The sequence below is a fragment of the Rhamphochromis sp. 'chilingali' genome (assembly GCF_963969265.1).
Source record: "Rhamphochromis sp. 'chilingali' genome assembly, chromosome: 15".
NCBI lineage: Eukaryota > Metazoa > Chordata > Actinopteri > Cichliformes > Cichlidae > Rhamphochromis > Rhamphochromis sp. 'chilingali'.
Genome location: NC_137942.1, coordinates 20,962,447 through 20,983,013, shown reverse-complemented (window position 1 = coordinate 20,983,013; position 20,567 = coordinate 20,962,447). Strand labels below are relative to the sequence as shown.

At 41.4% G+C, this 20,567-nt stretch overlaps 1 protein-coding gene across 1 annotated transcript; it reads left to right on the top strand.

The window, feature by feature from the left end:
• The first annotated feature begins 140 nt into the window (after positions 1–140).
• Positions 141–20,259, top strand: atp2a1 (ATPase sarcoplasmic/endoplasmic reticulum Ca2+ transporting 1). The gene is made up of 25 exons (XM_080906499.1): positions 141–302; positions 395–531; positions 1,512–1,529; positions 1,969–2,051; positions 5,043–5,147; positions 7,286–7,424; positions 8,020–8,100; positions 8,191–8,276; positions 11,170–11,325; positions 11,456–11,597; positions 12,755–12,921; positions 13,011–13,099; positions 13,182–13,284; positions 13,376–13,507; positions 14,663–14,788; positions 14,912–15,130; positions 15,250–15,361; positions 15,456–15,679; positions 15,778–15,998; positions 16,136–16,338; positions 16,493–16,578; positions 16,747–16,880; positions 18,119–18,236; positions 18,454–18,571; positions 19,953–20,259. The coding sequence occupies exons 2-25, from the start codon at positions 414–416 to the stop codon at positions 19,961–19,963; spliced, it is 2,991 nt and encodes a 996-aa protein (XP_080762625.1). The 5' UTR covers positions 141–302; positions 395–413; the 3' UTR covers positions 19,964–20,259.
• The last annotated feature ends 308 nt before the right edge of the window (positions 20,260–20,567 follow it).

Below are 20,567 nucleotides of genomic sequence, written 5' to 3'. Positions count from 1 at the left end.
TCCCCCCCCCTCCCCCCCTGCCTATTCTTTACCACGGGGGCCATCCATGCCCACCTATTTGTGACGTTCTCATCCAATGAGAGGGGGGTGCATGGTGGACAAGCACCAATGGGGCAACTTTTTCATCGCTATAAAACTTTTGAGGACAGTTTGCAGGGTTGCACTTTCTGTCGGTCCAGGGCTCCTAGAGGAGAGCAACAGCCCAGAGAGAGAGAGAGAGAGAGAGGGGGCAAAGAGAGAGAAAGTGTGAACGCACAGGGGGTTGCCAGTTTTTAATCCTAATCCCACTCTTCAAGAAAGTGGTGGGTAGAATTCCGCATCATTTGTTTTACGTTTCAGTGTTTGGCCAGCTGTAATTTCTCTCCATTTTTTTTCTATCCCTTTTGTCTCGAAGCCTCTCCGTTTAAGTGAGGATGGAGAACGCACACACCAAAGAGTCGGAAGACGTTCTGGCCTACTTTGGCGTCACTGAGGACACCGGGCTGTCACCTGAGCAGGTTAAGAAGAGCCTGGAAAAGTATGGCTACAACGGTGAGGGAAACAAAAAGATGGATGGGTGGCTTGATGGATGGATGGATGGAGCACTTAGATGAAGCCTTTGATACAGAGTGGAAATAAAGAGCAGTAGAAAATGATGGTGAATGACATGATGGGAAGGTCCAGGAGCACATGCATCAGATTTAGCTTGAATGAGAGGCGGCATACATACGGAGTACCTTGGAGGTTAACAAGATAAAATGGCAGGAGTAGAGACACTGAGGGAAATGGGAGGGGAAGGTGAAGGAGGACAAGTAGTGGCAGTGTCGGTTTCAAAGCTGTGTGTGACTTTGTGATGCTGGTCTAATTAAGGGAAACTATCCGACTGACACAAAGCAGGAGTTATGTTTGTGGAGCAGGTGCCTCAGGGTGTCAAGTTCCTGACAACTGCTACTGGTTTTAGTTTAGATTGAGGGTAATTTGTTTGTATTTTGAAACTGAGCGCACGAAAGTCCCTTTTTGACTCAAAGTCAAGATATTTACTTTTGTCTCAGCAGATGGAGTTCGCTGAGTTTTTACAGTCTCATTGAGCTTTATAAAGAAAGCATCAGAGGCCTTTTTTTCTTGCTTATCACAGCAGGGAAAGCATAGGCATGAATGTAACTGTACCCACATTACTGCTTGGCTTAAGGGTTCAAATAACAGGAACTGGAAAATCATGAATATTCCTACCTCTGCTTCACATTTAATTCACTGGGGGGGAAAAGTCCTACATTCAGTAAAATGAAGAGGAATCATGTTTTTTGAGAATGCATTTTGGAGTAAAGTGTTATTGTTTGTTGGAGCAGGGCCTCAGTTTGGTGAAGAAAGTGTAAATTGTGCAATGTAATGCTTCCTTTATACTGTGTATTTTGTACTTGATGGTTTTATGGTCAAATCGATTGACCTGGCTGCATGTTTCACTCTGCAAATATCAGAACGAATGTAGTAAGTGTTGTGCTTTACTAATGTTCTCTGTCTCTCATCACCAACAGAGCTGCCAGCAGAGGAAGGTGAGCCAACCCGAAACATTACACACCTGCATGCTTCCTTTAACATCCCAGCTGTTCCTTTCACTTCCTGTCATGACTGCTCCCTTGTGTGTGTGTTTATCACTTGTTACTGACTCCAGTCTAGCAATGATGTATATACACCACAGAAACTAATGGATTGTATCCACATCTGTTGTGCAATGAACTCAAACTAAAGCAGCAACAGTCTTTGCTGCTGGGTTTGGAGCAGCCCAAAGTGGTGGGAGGATATTAAAACAAAGAGTCAGCCATCATTAATCAAATATGTGTTTTCACCTAAATCACAGTCACTGCCTTTTCCATTTAATCCGGTTTGTTTATCAGACTTACATGTATAATAACAGGAATTCTTAACACTGTATCAACATTGAATTTGATTTAATAGATGGGCTATGTCTATTTATTTGAATGTGTTTATCAGGCAAAAGTATCTGGGAGTTGGTGGTGGAGCAGTTCGAGGACCTGTTGGTCAGAATCCTTCTACTGGCAGCCTGCATCTCTTTTGTGAGTTTCATGATGCAACCCCCTGTGCGACCATCCATTTATCCAATGCAAAGCACCTACTTATGTAATATTCATGAAGTGTTCAATGCAAGGAGCTTGCACAAGTTCAAAAATCATTCTTTATTATCTTGTAGTGAAAAGATGTATTTTTCTATTTGTGCAGAGGTGCCCCTTCCATCCCTGTCTTACATTTACTAACACCAGATCCATTCAAAAGGAAATGGACAAAGCAGAGGAAGACTAGCTAACACAATGAATTAATGAACAGGATATATTCTCAGCAGTACTTGTAAAAGTTGTGTTTGTAATTTCAGTGATGGACACCACATGTAGTAGATTCTCTAATCTCTTCCTATACTTCAGACACCATGTGTTTAATTAGTTTTCTTTTCACTCTTTTGCATAATTTTCCAATTTGCCTCAAAATATGAAAATTTTCTCCCAGGAATTCAAGTTTTAGATATCTGGCAGATCACGTGTTTGATGGGTTATTTAGCATTAAGCTGAGGTTGAGCAGTTAGAAAGTCTAGTTAGCATTCGTTGTCCTACAGCAGCAGTAGTCAGTGTTGAGTTGTGTTACAACGCTCTGCAGTTCCCAGAAGCCGAACACTAAAAGTCCAAGAGTGTCCGTTTGGTGCTCACACCTGAGAAGGCCTGAAACATTCTTGAACTCTGCCAGATTTGTGGGCGTATTTCCTTTACACTGTGAGAAACAGAGTGTAGCAGTATAGCAATCCTTAGGGTACATTTTCTCTCGTTTACCAGTGCTGAATATATCCCAGAGTTATGTCAAGATGTTAACATTTTTTTGCAGCTAGAGCTAACCATGCTCATGTGGATGACTCCACCTCTAATTTAAACTTAAGAATATGTGGCAACTGAAGTCAAACACCCCTGTTTTGTTGCCTTTCAGGTCTTAATTTTATGTTACTGTTTATGAATGTCGTTCTTACATAATTGGGGGCTTGTCTGGGATCTGGGGCTGCATGTCTTTTGACTCTTTACCAAACACACACACACACTTCAGCTGACAAAACATCATTCGTATCATCACGTTATTAGATTACCTTTAGTGCCATTCTCACTGACACGAAGAATCCCTCTCCCCTCCTTGTTGCTCTCGCCAGTGCAGCTTTATGAAGGCGACTAGGTTCTTCACATTGTTTTAATCTTCGATTGCTCCCCTCAGGGCTCCCTCTACAGCTGTCACTATAGCCTTAGAAGGCCTGACATGCTGCGTGTGAAATAGCGAGAGAACAAGAGAAAGACGAAAAGAGAGTGGCAGTGCATGTGCATGGCAGGACCTTTATTTTAAGAAAGTCTCAAGCCAGGACGAGAAACTATATCCTTAGACAAAGGTCAGGGATGGAAGGAACGAGGGATTGCTTGGAGCAGGAGAGAGTGAGAGACAGAGACGAGGGCGGGGGGCTGGGGATTGGATTGCACAATGGCATTGTCTGTTACAATGACAAATGAGCGCAATAGATTCAGAGTCATATATGGTTTCTAAAAGAGAGAACACTAAATACTGCAAATACATGGTCATCCTATTCATACACACAGGAATGCTTGACCACTGCAAGGTGTTGACAGGCCCTGACGCTCAGTCTGGAGATCGATTGTGTCTTTGAAGAGAAGCACAGTGAAGACAGACTGGAGAGAGCAAGCAATCAAGCCTACTTTTAAAAAAAAGGGGGGGGGGGGGGGGGGTGAGAAAACATGTGAGCTGAAAAGCAGGCGAATGGAAAACAAGGAAGACTGTGATGCTGAGCTAAATGCTAAATGCTACAAAGGAAGGATGGGAGGGCTTTACTCTTTTCTCTCCGCTTGGGTCCGTGCTCCGGTGGCCTGCAACTAATCTGTGTCAGTGTCAACACGAGGCCTTTCCGAAACACACCAGCATCAGTAACGTGTAGCTCCCGCTCACAGGGGCGCACACGTGCGCGAATATAGGTTTAGAAGAGTCACATGTGGAGAACTTCACACATAGGATAGCGTACGGCGCAACAGTGACAAAGAATAATGTCATTTGATCCTACAGCGGTGCAGAAATAGCTCCGAGCCGTGACAAATATATGTTTATGTTTATGCTACTCAGCAGTAAAAGATAATACTCTCACCCTGAGCGACAGGTGCACAACAAACGTAAAGACACTTCTGTATCACGGGCTTAGCGATAGTAACAATGTATCATTTTAACTCGAGAGGAAAGTGTCGGCGTGATGAACGGGCACCTCTGTAAAAGAAAAAGAAAACTGTCTTAGAGTTTGTTTGTTTTTTACAGATATTGTATATTTTTGGTAACACATTATAATGTGGCCAATGATTAAGCATGTAATTCCCTTGTAATTAAATATTTTCTTAGAAATTGCAGTATAATTATACTGACCTACAAATGAGAGGCACACTAAAAATGGGGGTTAAAAAGTCAGGTTATTGCAAATTATTATGGTGATAGTAACTTTAAGTCATGTATAAGTAATTTTTAGTAGTACCTACGTTGTGGGGAGAAATTATACTGTTTTTTGGAATTAATTCACTTCCCCATCTTACATTGTAAGTACACTGTATTTGTTGTGGCGTGGGCCATATAATGAAGTAGGTTAATTGTCCCATGTATTTTGCAAAAAAGGGAGATACTTCTTTCCTGTACACTCCTTTAAAATTTATGTTTGAACAGTGATTGAGAAAGAAAAAAAATAGATTCAATTAACTAATTTATTAAGTACAAATGCTAAATATTTGTTGTAATTTAAGGGTCAATTATGAGAGTTTACTATTCTGCCATTGTGATCCCTGGATTTTGAGCGTAAGATCTGCTAGTCAACTGTTCCTCAAGGAAATTTTAGGGATTTTTTGTTTTTTTAGAAATAAAGTTTCATCATAATTAGAATTTTAAGGGTTTCATTTTGACAACTTCAGTGTCTCATCATCTAATTTTAAACAACAACTCCTTCAACTTTGGACTCTGTCTGTGTGTGACTGTCTCAGGTGCTGGCTTGGTTTGAGGAAGGAGAAGAAACTGTGACTGCTTTTGTCGAGCCCTTTGTCATCCTCCTCATCCTCATCGCGAATGCTGTTGTTGGAGTGTGGCAGGTCAGTGAGCGCGCATAAATACACACACACACACACACACACACACACACACACACACACACACACACACACACACACACACACACACACACACACACACACACACACATATTCAGAAACAACTGCAATCCCAAGGCCACATACCTGCTCCTGAATACTGTCTTTTGCCCACATACACACACCTAAATAGACTCTTATACTTAGAAACAGTCACGCCCGATAAATCACGCACATCGGCGGCCTGCTCAGGCCTTGTGTCCTTTACAGAGAGCACACACACTCCTTAGATCTCAAAGATCAAGCAAAGCCAGAAAGAGAGGCATGACGTAAACAGGAGGTGAAAAGGTGAAAGGTTAAGCCAACAGGGCGCGTGGAGGGAGGCCACGGACCGGGTCCCGTTCCTGCTTCGAAGGGCCAAACTGCTGCGTTACAATCCACACTTTGCAATCCTCAGTAAAAATACAGAGGGACGATCACGTTACCGCAGGCTTGCGTTTTGTGCGTGTGTGGTTGAGAGGTTCATATCAACCCTGCAGCAGTCATTTGGAAACTATGCACAAGGATTCACACATGGGGGATGAGGAGGAGAATGGAGAGAGGGAGGGCAGCTGGCATAAGTTGGGCTTTACACTTTGAGGCAGTCGGGGGCAACCTTGGAAGAAACCACAGCCTGACATCAGGCTGTCTGACTTCTCTGCGCCGTCTGCTTTTACTGGGAAATAATTCAACATGACGAACAAGAAACGACTTCGAAAAGCTCACAGTCGTTTCTTGTTCGTCATGTTGAATTTAAGGACTTCAACCTGCTGCAGCACAAGTCCTGCAAAATTATGGTTGCACAACCTCTCTTTAAATTTGATTATTTAAGCTGATGGACTTTAATAAAATACAAACATCAGGAAAACCTCATGATAATGGACAACAATGCCTTCAACCATCAATCAGTCACTGGTATCAGCAACCTTATCCCTCATTACTAATGCCAGTGCCTGATGATTATCTGCCACAGCAACTTTGGGTGCTCAAAAAAACTATGAAAAAAAGGCTAAAAGCGCTTGTTTTTATTAGTATGTTGTCCTAGAATAAAACAAAATCTGTGCATTCTGCCCTCAAACATTACAACATATAGTGACATTCATTAATATTTATTATGGCTCAGTGGTGCAGTAGTTAGCACTGTAACCTCATACCAAAAGGTTTTGGGATTTGAATTCACTGACGCCTGTGTGAGTTTCTTTTAATAACAGGCACAGGAAACAGGAAAACCAGGGCTGAAAATGTGGGACTACAACAAAGGCAACAAAGACAACTTTTGCTTTAGGAATGTACATAAAATCAAACACATACAGAAAATACAGGATATTTTTTTAATTCATTCACTTATTTTTACCCAACTTTAGAGCTACCTCTCATTTATATTTTGCTTCTAAGATGCCAGACTTTCTTAAAATGTTTTAAAGCAACAGTTCTCTGTGCTTTCGAAGGTCTTTTAATTTTTTTCTTTGAAATTTATTTTGCTTTTACAATAATTTTCAGTCCTGTCCTTGTACGTGACCATTTTCAGGGATGATTTTTTTTTATTTTGTTATGCACCTACCTCAAGAGGTGAACCAATTTTTAACTGTCACTTTGTTACTAGCAGCCCGACACATCACACATCATACGGTCCCGTTTCTTAAGTTTTATCTGTAAAAAATATGATAACGCAGTTTCAATGGCATAAAATAGTATTTTTGTACCAACAAGGTGATGTGGACACATGCACACCAAGCTCTTCTTTGACTAAATAACTCCACAATTTCCCATTCTGGACACATTATCTAACGCACACCCAAACACTTACCCTGTTTCATTCATGCATTGGGGCAACTTGCCAAGGACACTTTGCCTGAAGACTTTGTTAAGCTTTTTTTTTGTTATCCTATCAAAATATATTATATTTAAATACATTTCTATTCAGGTCATTTAAAAAAATGTACTGAGCATCTTTTTAAAATAATGATCTTTTGATTAAAGCCTTTTTATCTATCTAAAAACTGACCTTTAACATGTCACATGTGACAACTATCATGCAAAGGACTCGAACATCAAGGAGCCGGAATGATTATGTGTTTGCTCTGTGTGCACGTTTGAAACAGGAGCGCAATGCAGAGAGCGCCATCGAGGCCCTGAAGGAGTACGAGCCTGAAATGGGGAAAGTTTATAGGGCAGACAGGAAGAGCGTGCAGAGAATCAAGGCCAGGGAGATCGTTCCTGGTGATGTAGTGGAGGTCTCTGGTAAGCTTTATCTGCTGCATTTATTCAAAGCCCATCTAGCCACTGAAAATCCATAAATGTGATCAGAATTAAGATGAGATTAACTCCCCAAAGCAGTCTACACATAAGCTTGTTCTAGTCGAATTCCAAAACCTTGTCTGTAATGTGTCATTTAAATTCAAGTGTTTGAAATCTGAACTTCTCAACTTTGCAAGTGTGTGAATACAAGACTGTCCTTCAAAATCAACATGGCCCCTTATAAGGCAGTGACAGAGAAAAAGGAGTTGGGGGGTGAGTGAAGGAATAAGCTTGAGTATAAGCACTCACTCCTCTGTCTCTCCCCTCTGTTTGCTGTACACCTGTTCTTTTCATTTCATGATCTCCCCAAGGTCTCCCTCTCCCTCTGACTCTTACTGTGGTATCGGTTTTCAACAACAACACTATCCATCCAGAGTGCTAAAACCAGCCCCCCTTCCTCCCCACCTCCTCCAGCCAGCTGTAACACTGCAGTCAGATTGTCTTTGCACTGTAATACTGCCAAACCAATAAATCACTAAAGAAACGAATGTTAATGAAGGGCCTGCTTTTGTGTATGTGTTTGTTACGTGAACACTAGTTGGTGACAAAGTGCCAGCTGATATCAGGATCATCTCCATCAAATCTACAACCCTGCGTGTGGACCAGTCCATTCTTACTGGTATGTGTTTTGTCGCAGACAAAGAATAAATAAATGAATTAATTAATTTTTCTAATTTCCGTCGCCTTCCCTGACCGCTCATCTCTGCAGGTGAGTCTGTCAGCGTGATCAAGCACACAGATCCAGTTCCAGACCCCCGAGCCGTCAACCAGGACAAGAAGAACATGTTGTTCTCTGTGAGTCTTTTTCCTGCTTTCTCCTCTCCTTGACCTTTATATTTCCATCGGGCGTCTCAAAACCCACCTGCTGACTGATTTAACTTCCAATTCGACCTCATTATTCCATGAAAATAACCATTACAGCAGACATTTTGCATGTCATTGTTGGGAAAACCATAGGTGTAATGATGAGAAATTTTGGACGTCATTTTGGATGTCAGCACAGGTGGCACTTCATTATCACCGTCATGCTGACTTCGTGATCTGTGCTGCTTAAAAGTATTAAGCAATTAACTCTTACTTAGTGAGCCAGTTCTGACATTTCAGAATAAAAAAAAGAACCTACGTAATTAAATTAATTGCTGATTCAGTTAATTCAACACCTGCAGGGGTCTTGATACTGAGTCTGCATCAAAAACTGTCCCAAACTTAAGGTAATTTCCAATCACTGTCTAGTGCTCTATCATAAATGGAAGATAAACATTTTCTTTAGATTTTCTTTTTGTAAAGATGTTATTTTATTACATCACTACAGTAGCATTAGATCCTTTATTCACTAACATGGTTCATAACTATAAGTGACAGAAACTGATACACTGCTATACTTTAGCTAACACACTTTACCAGAGACTATATTTAACAATTGTTCAAATACAGCCATTGTAGAAAATACCAAGCTAATATCAGTCTGGTAGCATGCTGGCTATATATAAAAAATGGACATAGTCACTTGAGTCCACTCTAGAAACTGAGCAACTCCTGGCCGCTAAGGAAAATGTGTAGGTTGAGGCCAGTTGCCTTGAAATTGATTGTTAATCCTTTAAAGCCTGAACCCTGAAATAATTGTCAGAAAATTCAAATTTCCAGCACAACTGAGTGTTTATTTAACTTTGTGGCAATTTTTTTAAATGCAATATTAATTTGTATATATTAATTTTAACCTCCTAAGACCCAAACTCTTCCACGACATGCATTTTTAATTTCTCTTTGATATTTGGGCATATTGGGGCCTGACGAATGTAATAACAAAGAATTATCCCTTTTTTTTTTTACCTTATTTTTGTTTTTAAGAATAATAAGAGCTACATATGAGGATATCATTTCAAATTTTGATAGAACAGTAGCAGTATAATGTCCTCGTAAGTGGATATCAGGCCCATGTAGAACAAAATTAAGTATTTTAGTCTAAATAACCCAAAATGTGATGTCCACATATGCGGACGCCAGGTCCTAGGAGGTTAATTTGCGTAATATTTGCTACATCAAAACATATTGTTTGCATTTTGTTACTTTGAAAGGTATTGTGCAATGTATTTTGATTTTTTGATGGGGAAAAAGTATAGAAAAGTCACAAAAACCCATTGGTGAAAACTGGTCAGAGAATACTCCATACAAAACTTCCTTGTAACTTCCTTCCCTTCTTGGTCACTAGCAGATTTCTACAGAGGCTCATAGTTTGCACTGACTTTACTCTGAGCGGCAGTGAAACTGAAAAGTGTAACACAAATTAGAAGTGGAGACCATTTGCTTTCAGTGTAAAAGTTGCGCCTTTTCAAAAAATGTTGGCTGCAGCACTGAGGTACAACATTTACTTTGAATGCAGATAGTCCGATTTGCATTGCAGTTTCTCAAGTTTCACTACCGTTCAGCTAGTTAGCAAGTGTTTGCAGACAAGTTGGTGTCTTCCATGCAAACTACAAGTAATCACTGCAATCTGCTCGCAACCATAATCCTAGCAATCACTGGGGAAATACATATTTTTCCTTCATAGCCAGTGGTTGTATCAAAAATTATATGTAGAACATCAATCAAAAAACATGTGCAGGTTTGTTAATTGCTGTCATGAAGCTTCTATAGATATCTATCTACCGATATTGGATGTACTCTCATCTATAAGAGACTGTAGAACCAATAAATACACATTGCTACAGTGTACTGCAGGGGTGGGCAACTCCAGGCCTCGAGGGCCGGTGTCCCTGCAGGTTTTAGACGTGTCCTTGAACCAACACAGCTGATTTAAATGGCTAAATTAGCTCCTCAACATGTCCTGAAGTTCTCCAGAGGCCTGGTAACGAACTAATCATGTGATTCAGGTGTGTTGACTCAAGGTGAGATCTAAAACCTGCAGGACACCGGACCTTGAGGCCTGGAATTGCCCACCCCTGGTGTACTGCTAGCTTGTTTAGCAACATGGATATGGTAATCATTTTCAGAATTATTTGGATGCTAGTTTTACAAACTGAAAAAAAACCCCCGCAAAAATAAAAATAAAAGTAAAAGTAAATTTAGTTACCAGAAAAGCTGGACACTCTGCTGAATATCTGGTAAACTAAATGCAGAATAACAAAGGGTTATTGAGTGGGGAACAAAGAACATAGCCTGCGTAGTTGTCTATTTTATTATGAATGGGACCGTACTTTTCTTTGCTACATTATACTGAACAAGCAACCCGCAGATTGAGACCATTAACTCATCAAGAAAATGTTAACAAAGGTCACCAATCAAGTGAGCAGCAGCGCCGTTTTCTCATAGTAGTCCCCCTAGGTTTAAGGCATTTCTGCATTAGCATTAGCATTAGCAATTATATGGTATTGTTTATATATTCACCAACTGATTGTGTTAAGATAAGTACCCTTTGTAATTAACACTACACAAAATTCATTTTAGGTTGTTAAAAAAATCATTTGCACTTTTGAAGTTATTAATAAACCAAATTATAATAAAGAATAAATATTTGACCTCATGATGAGGATGAGTAGTGTCAAAACAAAATGTTACCACACTCATTATGTTTAACCCTTCAGTCATCACTTCTGAGTTCACTGGCAGCCTCATAGTTGTGTATTTCAGGTCCAGATTTTCCATCCATCTTTCCAGTAGTCATGTCACTCTCTTTCGAATCTCTGTTCAGGGCACCAACATTGCTGCCGGTAAAGCCATTGGCATTGCTGTTGCGACTGGTGTCTCTACCGAGATCGGCAAGATTCGCGACCAGATGGCTGCCACCGAGCAGGAGAAGACCCCTCTGCAGCAGAAACTGGACGAGTTTGGAGAGCAGCTCTCAAAGGTGGGTGAGACGGGCAGTGTTTGCAACAGTTAATTTCATGTCATGTCTTAAACATTTTAATATTGCTGGCTTGAGACTGAAAATTACAACTAATGTCATACACGTCCCCCTATTGCTGCTTGTCCTGCAGGTCATCTCCCTGATTTGTGTGGCCGTGTGGATAATCAACATCGGTCATTTCAATGACCCCGTCCATGGAGGCTCCTGGATCCGCGGCGCTATCTATTATTTCAAGATTGCTGTGGCTTTGGCTGTGGCTGCTATTCCTGAAGGTAAGCCCCCGGGATTAACTTCTATTTGATTGCTCAACCACATGAAACATTCACGTCCTGTAGCTCATCTGCGATGCTGCTTCCAGTCTGTTCAAAAGTGTTTTTGTTAAGTAATCTTTTTTGCATGTGAAAAGGAATAAATAAGACACCTTCATTCATGTTCTTCTTATTAAGACGTCGTAACGTATGTATGTATCAGTATGTATTAGTTTTCAGAGCAAGTTTGCTCATTTCAGTTCAGTTTTTATTGTATGGAAATTTCCAAATTACCAACCCTTTAAAGTCCAGTGCGTTGTTCAATCTTAATGGTTGGAAATAGGACCCTGAATCAGACACTAACAACCTTCCAAATAAAGCTGCCTTGGCTATTGCCGGTTCTTGCCACTCCCTATCCAGCAGACAGTGCAGAAGGCTTTGGAGACTCTCCATGAGCCTCTTAAGCTGAGTTTTCAAAGTTAAGGACCAGATTAGAACTGACAGAAACAGGTGTATTCCTCAGAAAGCAGCTGATGACCAGTACATCTCTGATTTGCACACTAGTTTTATTAAACTGCAAATAAAAATGTGAGATTAAAGTTTGTGTAGACAAAACCTCCTTGAATTCAGCTCTTAGTAAAACATTTGAACTTTCATATACCATCTTCTTTGTGAGGCAAGAACATTCTCATTTTGATGATGGGGACATTCTCCCCATCAGTCAGCTGTAAATTGTGCCAAAGTTAACTGGAGAGCACAACCTGATGATGCCAAAAGAACAACATAATATGCACACATAGATGCTGCGATAATGTCACTAAACTGGACAATCTCCAGACCTTGACCACACCATTGTTTTTGCCAAGAATGTGAACACAGATCACCCTCCATGTGCCGGAGTGCTGAATGACTCATACCAGCCCTTCCCTTAGGAGTAGCATTGGAGAGCACAGTATTCTGGATGCGGTCCAGCTGATGTGTTAAGGGCTGTGCAGGGACCCCCACTGTTGTCACCCTGCCAAGTGGCAGAATCCCTGAAGTCCAGCTGTTTTTTAATCCAACATTTGTCCTCATCTCTAAAGTTCAATCAAGTTTTGTCCAGCATTCAACTCGTTCTTGTTTTAAAGCAGCTCAATTTGTTCAGGGCTTCTCTGATTAAGCTCTCCCACTTCTCGTCACAGGCCTGCCTGCTGTCATCACCACTTGCCTCGCGCTGGGGACACGTCGTATGGCCAAGAAGAATGCCATCGTCAGAAGCCTGCCTTCTGTGGAGACCCTGGGCTGCACCTCGGTCATCTGCTCCGATAAGACCGGCACCCTCACCACCAACCAGATGTGTGTGACCAAGGTGGGTACACACAAATAAGCCTTCGCACGTTTGCATTCAAATAAAAGGAGATCTGATAAAATGTCGTTTTTTGCCATGTTTCCACGCAGATGTTCGTCATCGATAAAGTTGAAGGCGACAGCGTTTCCCTCTGTCAGTTTGACATTTCGGGCTCAAAGTACACCCCAGAGGGAGAAGTGTAAGAGACAGAATCAGCACGCGACTGCCATAAACGGCCTAAAAACCAAACAAAACTAACGAGTTGTGTCTCTTTTGACCAGAACAAAGAATGGTGCGTTTGTGAAGTGCGGACAGTATGACGGATTGGTTGAGCTGGCAACTATTTGCGCACTGTGCAATGATTCTTCTCTGGACTACAACGAGGTCTGTGGAGGAGGAGTTTATGCTTCCGCTTAACAGCCTTATTAAAATGCACTTAGCAATTTTTAATGAACCCCTTGTCTCGTTGATGCAGTCCAAGGGCATTTATGAGAAGGTGGGTGAGGCCACTGAGACGGCCCTGTGCTGTTTGGTGGAGAAGATGAATGTGTTCAACACTGAAGTGCGCAGCCTGTCCAAGGTGGAGAGGGCAAACGCTTGCTGTTCCGTAAGTCTGTCAAATATCTGATACAGTATGTAGCAAGTTACTCTTTATAGAGTCAGCCTACTAACCTACATGACATTTGCTTTAAAAGTAAAAAAAAAGTGAGTCAATATTGAAATTAAATATATTGGTTTGCCATGTTGCAGCATGAAATATGAACACATAAATGAGCTAACAAGTTTCCCATATCAACTTAAAGTATGATGATGTCTGGGCCTTAGCAGGATAATAAAAATTCAGCCAAAATGCAGAAGCAGTATGTGAATAACTAAGCATACGCTTACTGCTTCCATGGGAATCAAGATGGTCAGGGACAGCCAGGTGCTGCTAATCAAATGCACCTGATTAACTGATCATCAGGAAATGTGAGCACCTCTTTAAAAGCAGCAGTTTTGGCAGTTTTGGAGCATTGAGGCGTGTCTTTACAAATTTTCAAGTAGGAAACACATCGGCAATGATCTTGAGAATAGTGGATTTGGACTTCTGGAACAATGTCCTCTGAACATATGAGACCACTGTGGAGAAGTCTGGCTGTAATGCACAGCATCACATCTGCTGAAAACTAAACACAGCATATCAGCTCAAAGACCTCAAACCAACTGTCAGCACCATGGTGGAGGAGTTATGATTTTGGCTCATTTTGCAGGCATAGCACCTGGGCACCTCGTAGTCACTGAGTTGACCATGAACTTTCTGTGTACCAAAGTATTCTAAAGTCAAATGTCACAGCTAAAGATTGACTGGGATGTGCAACGGGACAATGACCTCAAGCACTGCAGCAAATCAACAAGAGAAAGACTTAAAGAGAACAGAATCAAGGTGTTACAGTTATCTATTCGAAGTCCAGACCTCAGAAAGGATGAAAGAGTACCCACAGTTATTTTTGGCTTAGGTTTTATTATAATGACACTACGTAAAAGTGACACAGATAATGACACTAAGCGCTGTGTCGTTTTTCATCTGACTTTGAGCTTAAATCATTTTAGGATTGGGACCAGTTAACTTTTTATTATATTCTGATACATAAAAGCTCCCAGATAGCCAAGAAAAAAAGCAACAACTGTATGGCAGGTGCAATATTTAAAATGTTTATGTGTAATATGCAGGGCCTGGTTTGAGGTTTCTCCAGTTCACCTTCCTCCCTTCACTTTCTGACAGGTTATCAAGCATCTGATGAGAAAGGAGTTCACCCTGGAGTTCTCCAGAGACAGAAAGTCTATGTCAGTCTACTGCTGTCCTGCTAAGTCGGCCAAAGCACCTGTGGGAAACAAGATGTTTGTCAAAGTGAGCGTGGAACATCAGCCAAAGATGAAAATAATACTTGAAAAAGTTGTTCTGAAAAAGCTCCAAAAGAGACAATTTGATGTTTAAGAATCACAAACGAATGATTGCATTTCCTGTCTTCAGGGTGCTCCAGAGGGAGTTATTGACCGCTGCACTTATGTTCGTGTGGGTACTAACCGTGTACCGCTGACTGGCCCGGTGAAAGACCACATCATGTCAGTCATCAAGGAATGGGGCACCGGACGCGACACCCTCCGCTGTTTGGCCCTGGCCACATGTGACACACCTCTGAGGAAGGAGGAGATGAACTTGGAGGACTCAACAAAGTTTGCAGACTACGAGGTTGGAGAGTGAAAACAAAAACATGAAGTCACTGTAGTCCCTAATGGAAGACTTGAGCATTTCATTTCTTGCTCAGCTGTAGCTCAGACATAGCTCAAACCTTTCTTTCTTATCCCCAGACGGACCTGACCTTTGTTGGCTGCGTTGGTATGCTTGACCCTCCTCGGAAAGAAGTCATGAGCTCCATTGAGTTGTGCAGGGCCGCCGGTATCCGTGTCATCATGATCACTGGTCAGTATACATATCAGATGCAGATCAGCAGTCTAATTTTAAAAGAAATCGAGCAAAGATTGACCTTTTCTGTCCCCCAACCCGACCACTCCAGGTGACAACAAAGGTACGGCTGTGGCCATCTGCCGCCGCATTGGCATCTTCACTGAGGATGAGGATGTCACAGGCAAGGCCTTCACCGGCCGTGAGTTTGATGACCTCGCTCCATATGACCAGAAGAAGGCCGTTCGAAAGGCTTGCTGCTTCGCCAGAGTTGAACCAGCACACAAGTCTAAGATTGTGGAGTTCCTACAAGGCTTTGATGAGATTACAGCCATGGTGAGGAGAAAAGAAATGAACCTTTGATGAGTTTATTGTGCTTGATGTGACAGGTTAAATATGCTGTTCCTCCCATTTCACCTCGACCCATCACCCAGACTGGTGATGGAGTGAACGATGCCCCCGCCTTGAAGAAGGCGGAGATTGGCATCGCCATGGGCTCTGGCACTGCCGTTGCCAAGTCTGCCTCTGAGATGGTCCTGGCTGACGACAACTTCTCTTCCATTGTGTCTGCTGTTGAGGAGGGCAGAGCCATTTACAACAACATGAAGCAGTTCATCCGCTACCTCATCTCCTCGAATGTGGGCGAGGTCGTCTGGTGAGCACATTGCGCTTCACTTAACTGACACTTAAGTTCAACGTGAGTTCTTGTCCTGCATAAGAAAGAACTTAAAACGTGATGGCAGAACTTAAAACTAGGCGAAAGATTGACTTCTGTTTTTTTCACCTCTTCAGTATCTTCCTGACTGCTGCACTCGGTCTTCCTGAGGCTCTGATCCCCGTCCAGCTTCTTTGGGTCAACCTCGTGACTGACGGTCTGCCTGCCACCGCACTGGGCTTCAACCCGCCTGACCTGGACATCATGGGCAAACCCCCCCGCTCCCCCAAAGAGCCCCTCATCTCTGGCTGGCTCTTCTTTAGATATCTGGCCATTGGAGGTACATACTGATACTGCAGACACGACCAGCAGCTTCCTTCAGTAGAGTTTTTCAAGGATTTATCGCAACATGGCATAACACACCAATCATCTTCAAGACTTTAAATGTAGACTCATAGTTTTCATGGGCATATGTTTTGTAATACTTCTTCCAGGCTATGTTGGAGCTGCAACAGTGGCAGCAGCTGCCTGGTGGTTCTTGTACAGTGATGATGGTCCAATGGTCACCTTCCACCAGCTGGTTAGTATCAAATCATCTTATTTGAGAACTTTTCTTCTAAAATACTCCTGGGACTCCTTGTGTAAAATTTCAAACTTTTCAAACATAAAGAACCATCTCAGCCTCTTTCAAAAGCGCTGCTGAAATAAATTTAAAAAAAGGCAATTTATGTTTGTTTCTCTCCATCAGTCTCACTTCATGCAGTGCAGTGAGGACAACGAAGACTTTGATGGTGTCCACTGTGAGGTATTTGAGTCTGCTCCACCAATGACCATGGCTCTGTCTGTACTGGTCACCATTGAGATGTGCAACGCTCTGAACAGGTTTGACTACACTGTGAACCCAAAAGGCATTGTGGGTGCATCGGATCCACCTGAAAACTATGATGTAGTCAAATGTGCCACCAGTTCATTAAATGTTTGGACATTTTGTAGTTTTGCCTTTGTAACCATAACAGTGGATTCCAAACCAAATAGTTTGGATGTTATTGAAGTGAAGATGTTCAGTTTTCATTCAAGCACAAAAATGTGGCATTAATTATTCATTCATCCAACAAGCAAAAGATCCCCGGTTCAATCCCAGGAGAAGATACAAATCCCTCAGAGGGTATCCGACGTAAAAATCTGACTGATCAAATAAGCTATAAGTTATCTGCTGTGGCAACCCCCTTGGAAATAAAGGCGCTTAAAAGTTTCTTCTTCTTCTTGAATTATATATAATCTCCTATTTACAGATGCTCAAAATTAAACTGACAAACTACCATCATTTTAAATGTCAGGATTGTTTGTTTGGGCTTAAACCCACTGTGGTGGTGCACAGATTATGTGCAAATTGATCCAAATGATAAAAACAGTGTGGCTATCCGAATAAGTTACGATAATTTATGGTAGCTGAGTAGTAGTGAGTGCCATTATCTACAAATAAAGAAAATTTATTATGAACCTTTTCCGGAGTGACCAGCCTACTAAAATTACTGCAAGAGTGAAATAATGACCCAGAACAACATCTAAAGAACTGCGGGAAAGGGAGTCCTGCAGTATTTATTCAGGTTATCTTTGTATAATATTAAAATTTGTTTGATGATCTGAAACATGTAACTGTAACAAATATTTTAAAAAAGACAGTGAGGTCAAATTAAATCTTCAGTCAACTCTTTTCCATTTTTAGTGTATATAAAAATATTTCCATCAGCTACTCTTAAAGGATTGAGCACTGACTAAACTGTCACGAACAGAGGTAAAATTCAAATGAGGTCCACTTTAAAAAGGAAAAATAGAAGCTGACGTTTTCATTTTGGAAAAGGTCCAATTTCGCTGCAGGCAACTGCAAGTGACAAATAAAGGCTTCATTCATTTTGACCTTTTCCAAACATGAAAGCTGTGTCGTAGCTCCCATAGTTATAATAAGGAGACAATGAAGCACTTTGCAAACACATTACTATGCAGTCGCCTCCACACATACACTTTTTCATGCCCTTTTACATTTTCAGTCTGCATTAACGTACCCCATCCGCTCTGCCTTCCTCCTATCCTCCCCCACATCCCTGCTCCCTCTACACCAGCTTGTCTGAGAACCAGTCTCTGGTGCGCATGCCCCCCTGGAGCAACGTCTGGTTGGTGGCTGCCATGAGCCTCTCCATGTCCCTTCACTTCATGATCATCTACATCGACCCCCTGCCCGTGAGTCTGGCCTCATGCAACACAGCACACATCTCCATTTATATCTCTACACACACATTTCCTCTCTCCCAGTTTCATTCCTTAAATGCTAGTTGCACATATAACTGAGAGAAACTACAGCACTGAAGAAGAAACACATGTATTTCAGGTTTGACAGATAAATAAGCTCCAGCTTAGTGGCGTTCAGTAGTTTTAACATGCCACTGCTGATTCACAGATGATCTTCAAGCTCACTCACTTGAACGTGGAGCAGTGGATGATCGTGCTGAAGCTTTCCATCCCAGTCATCCTTCTCGATGAGCTTCTTAAATTTGTGGCTCGCACATATCTGGACGGTAAGACCTGCTTGACAAACGCTGTTCCATTTTTCTGCCTCCTTTACACGCAGGGTAACAAATATTTGGAAATATTCATGATTCATGATCCAGGAAATGCCCAGTATTAGTCTCACGGGACAGCTGTTTGTAATTTAAAAATGATAATGTTGCACATTAATTACTGCAGATCAGATTAAATCTATGAATGAAACATAAACATGATGCTGCAACACACTGTAGCCAGAAACTGGGAATAGCTACATTCTCCTGTATTTTCCCTTTTTAATGAACAAAAGTGAAATTAGGAGGGATGGTTGCAGAATAATTTTCCTCCCAATTAAATGTATTTTAACATTTAACCTGTTCCCTCTTTTTTTTTTTTAATCCATGGCGATGTCTCCCACCCTTTTCCCTCTAATCTCTATTTCCTCTGATGACTTTTACCTAATCTTCTTCTCCTTGGATGCCCTTCTTCACTGTTCCCTTTCTGACAATCCAGCCTAAACCTCTTCCCCCCTCCTCCTCCATACCCCTGTAACAAAACAAGGTACTCCCCTCTGACTCCAGCTAAAGGTTTAAGCACGCTGCATCTTGCAAGACTTAAAAGACTTTCTGGACTAATGTCTGTGGACCCAGAGTGAAGCTGCATTTGCAATGAAATCAAATTTTAATGCATGATTTGTGTTTACAGCTGGAAGCTGTCGCTGCAAGCTAAATGTATTGCTTTAAGTAGCTTTTAGATTAACACAAAAAAAAAATAGTAAAATCCAGGTTAGCACATGTGGCATGCTCTGACCGTGCATTCTCCTGCAATCAGAGTTTTTTTGCATTTATGCTAAAAAGGTAAAGCATAATGCGAACATTAAAGCATTATACTGAATACTTCTCAGATCAGTCCTCGTTGTTGTGATTTTTAAAAAGAAAGGTTAGTTTTTGGCTATTGCTTACACACAAGCTAAAAAGCAAGTTGGATATTTGAGGAATAAAGCAATGCACTGTGAGAAAATTAAGTGCACATATGTGCATCATCAGAGATCACAGGCAGACGGTTTGCGTGAGAAACAGTAATTCTGGCTCAATCCTATTTCATCTACACTCAAACTTAAACATAACTACGACAGCAATTTTCTTGCCCTTAAGCAGAAAAGACCCCGCTACAAGCTTTTCTTTAAAACCATTAAACAGTCTCCATTAATCCACAGAACATATGTGCAAGAGTTAACTGCTGGATTTTAGTTTACTCCAGGAAACAAAGCAAATTGCCTTATTTCTCACAATGTCCAACTTTTGACCTCGAGCTAGCTTCAACCATTGGCCTTTTTTTAAAAACTTTAAATACACCCATTTATCCCCGATGCCTTTACATTATACCAAACAAGCCTTTGTTTGGTCCCTCCAGGCAAAGTCTAGAGGTGAAGAGAAGCGGAGAGTGGCTGAAGCAGAGAGGCACCGAGACACAGAGGATGGAGAGAAAGGCTGAGCGCTCCAACTGAATGAGAGCGTGCAACATGTCACTTGATCAAAAACCCAGAGTGGCACGAATACAAACATATAAGCCATCTGATGATACACCGAAAAAAAGCTGAAAACTATTTTTGTCTGTGTATGTACTGAAAATAATATATAGTGAAAGAATTATTAAAACTATTGTGTTGATTTTATTCTTAAAGAATAAAGATGTGTATTAAAGTAACCGTTAGTTTTCTGAATACCATCTTTTTTGAAATATTACTCTTAGTAGACGAGCAACACAAGATTATGGCTTTAAAGGGCTATTTCACCCATTTTGAGCAGACTTTGGATCATTATAAAAATACTCCCTCTATATTATTTACTGAGATCTGCCACTTCATTCCCCTGCAAAATATGCAGAATTCAGGTTCCACATGACTCCAATCCAGCCTAGAGCACAGCTTTGGAGAAGGTGAAAGACGGTGTGAATTCTGGACTTTTAACTGTATTTTCACAAGTTTTACAGCTTCTCCTGCTGGTAAAGACCTCCCACCGTCAAAGT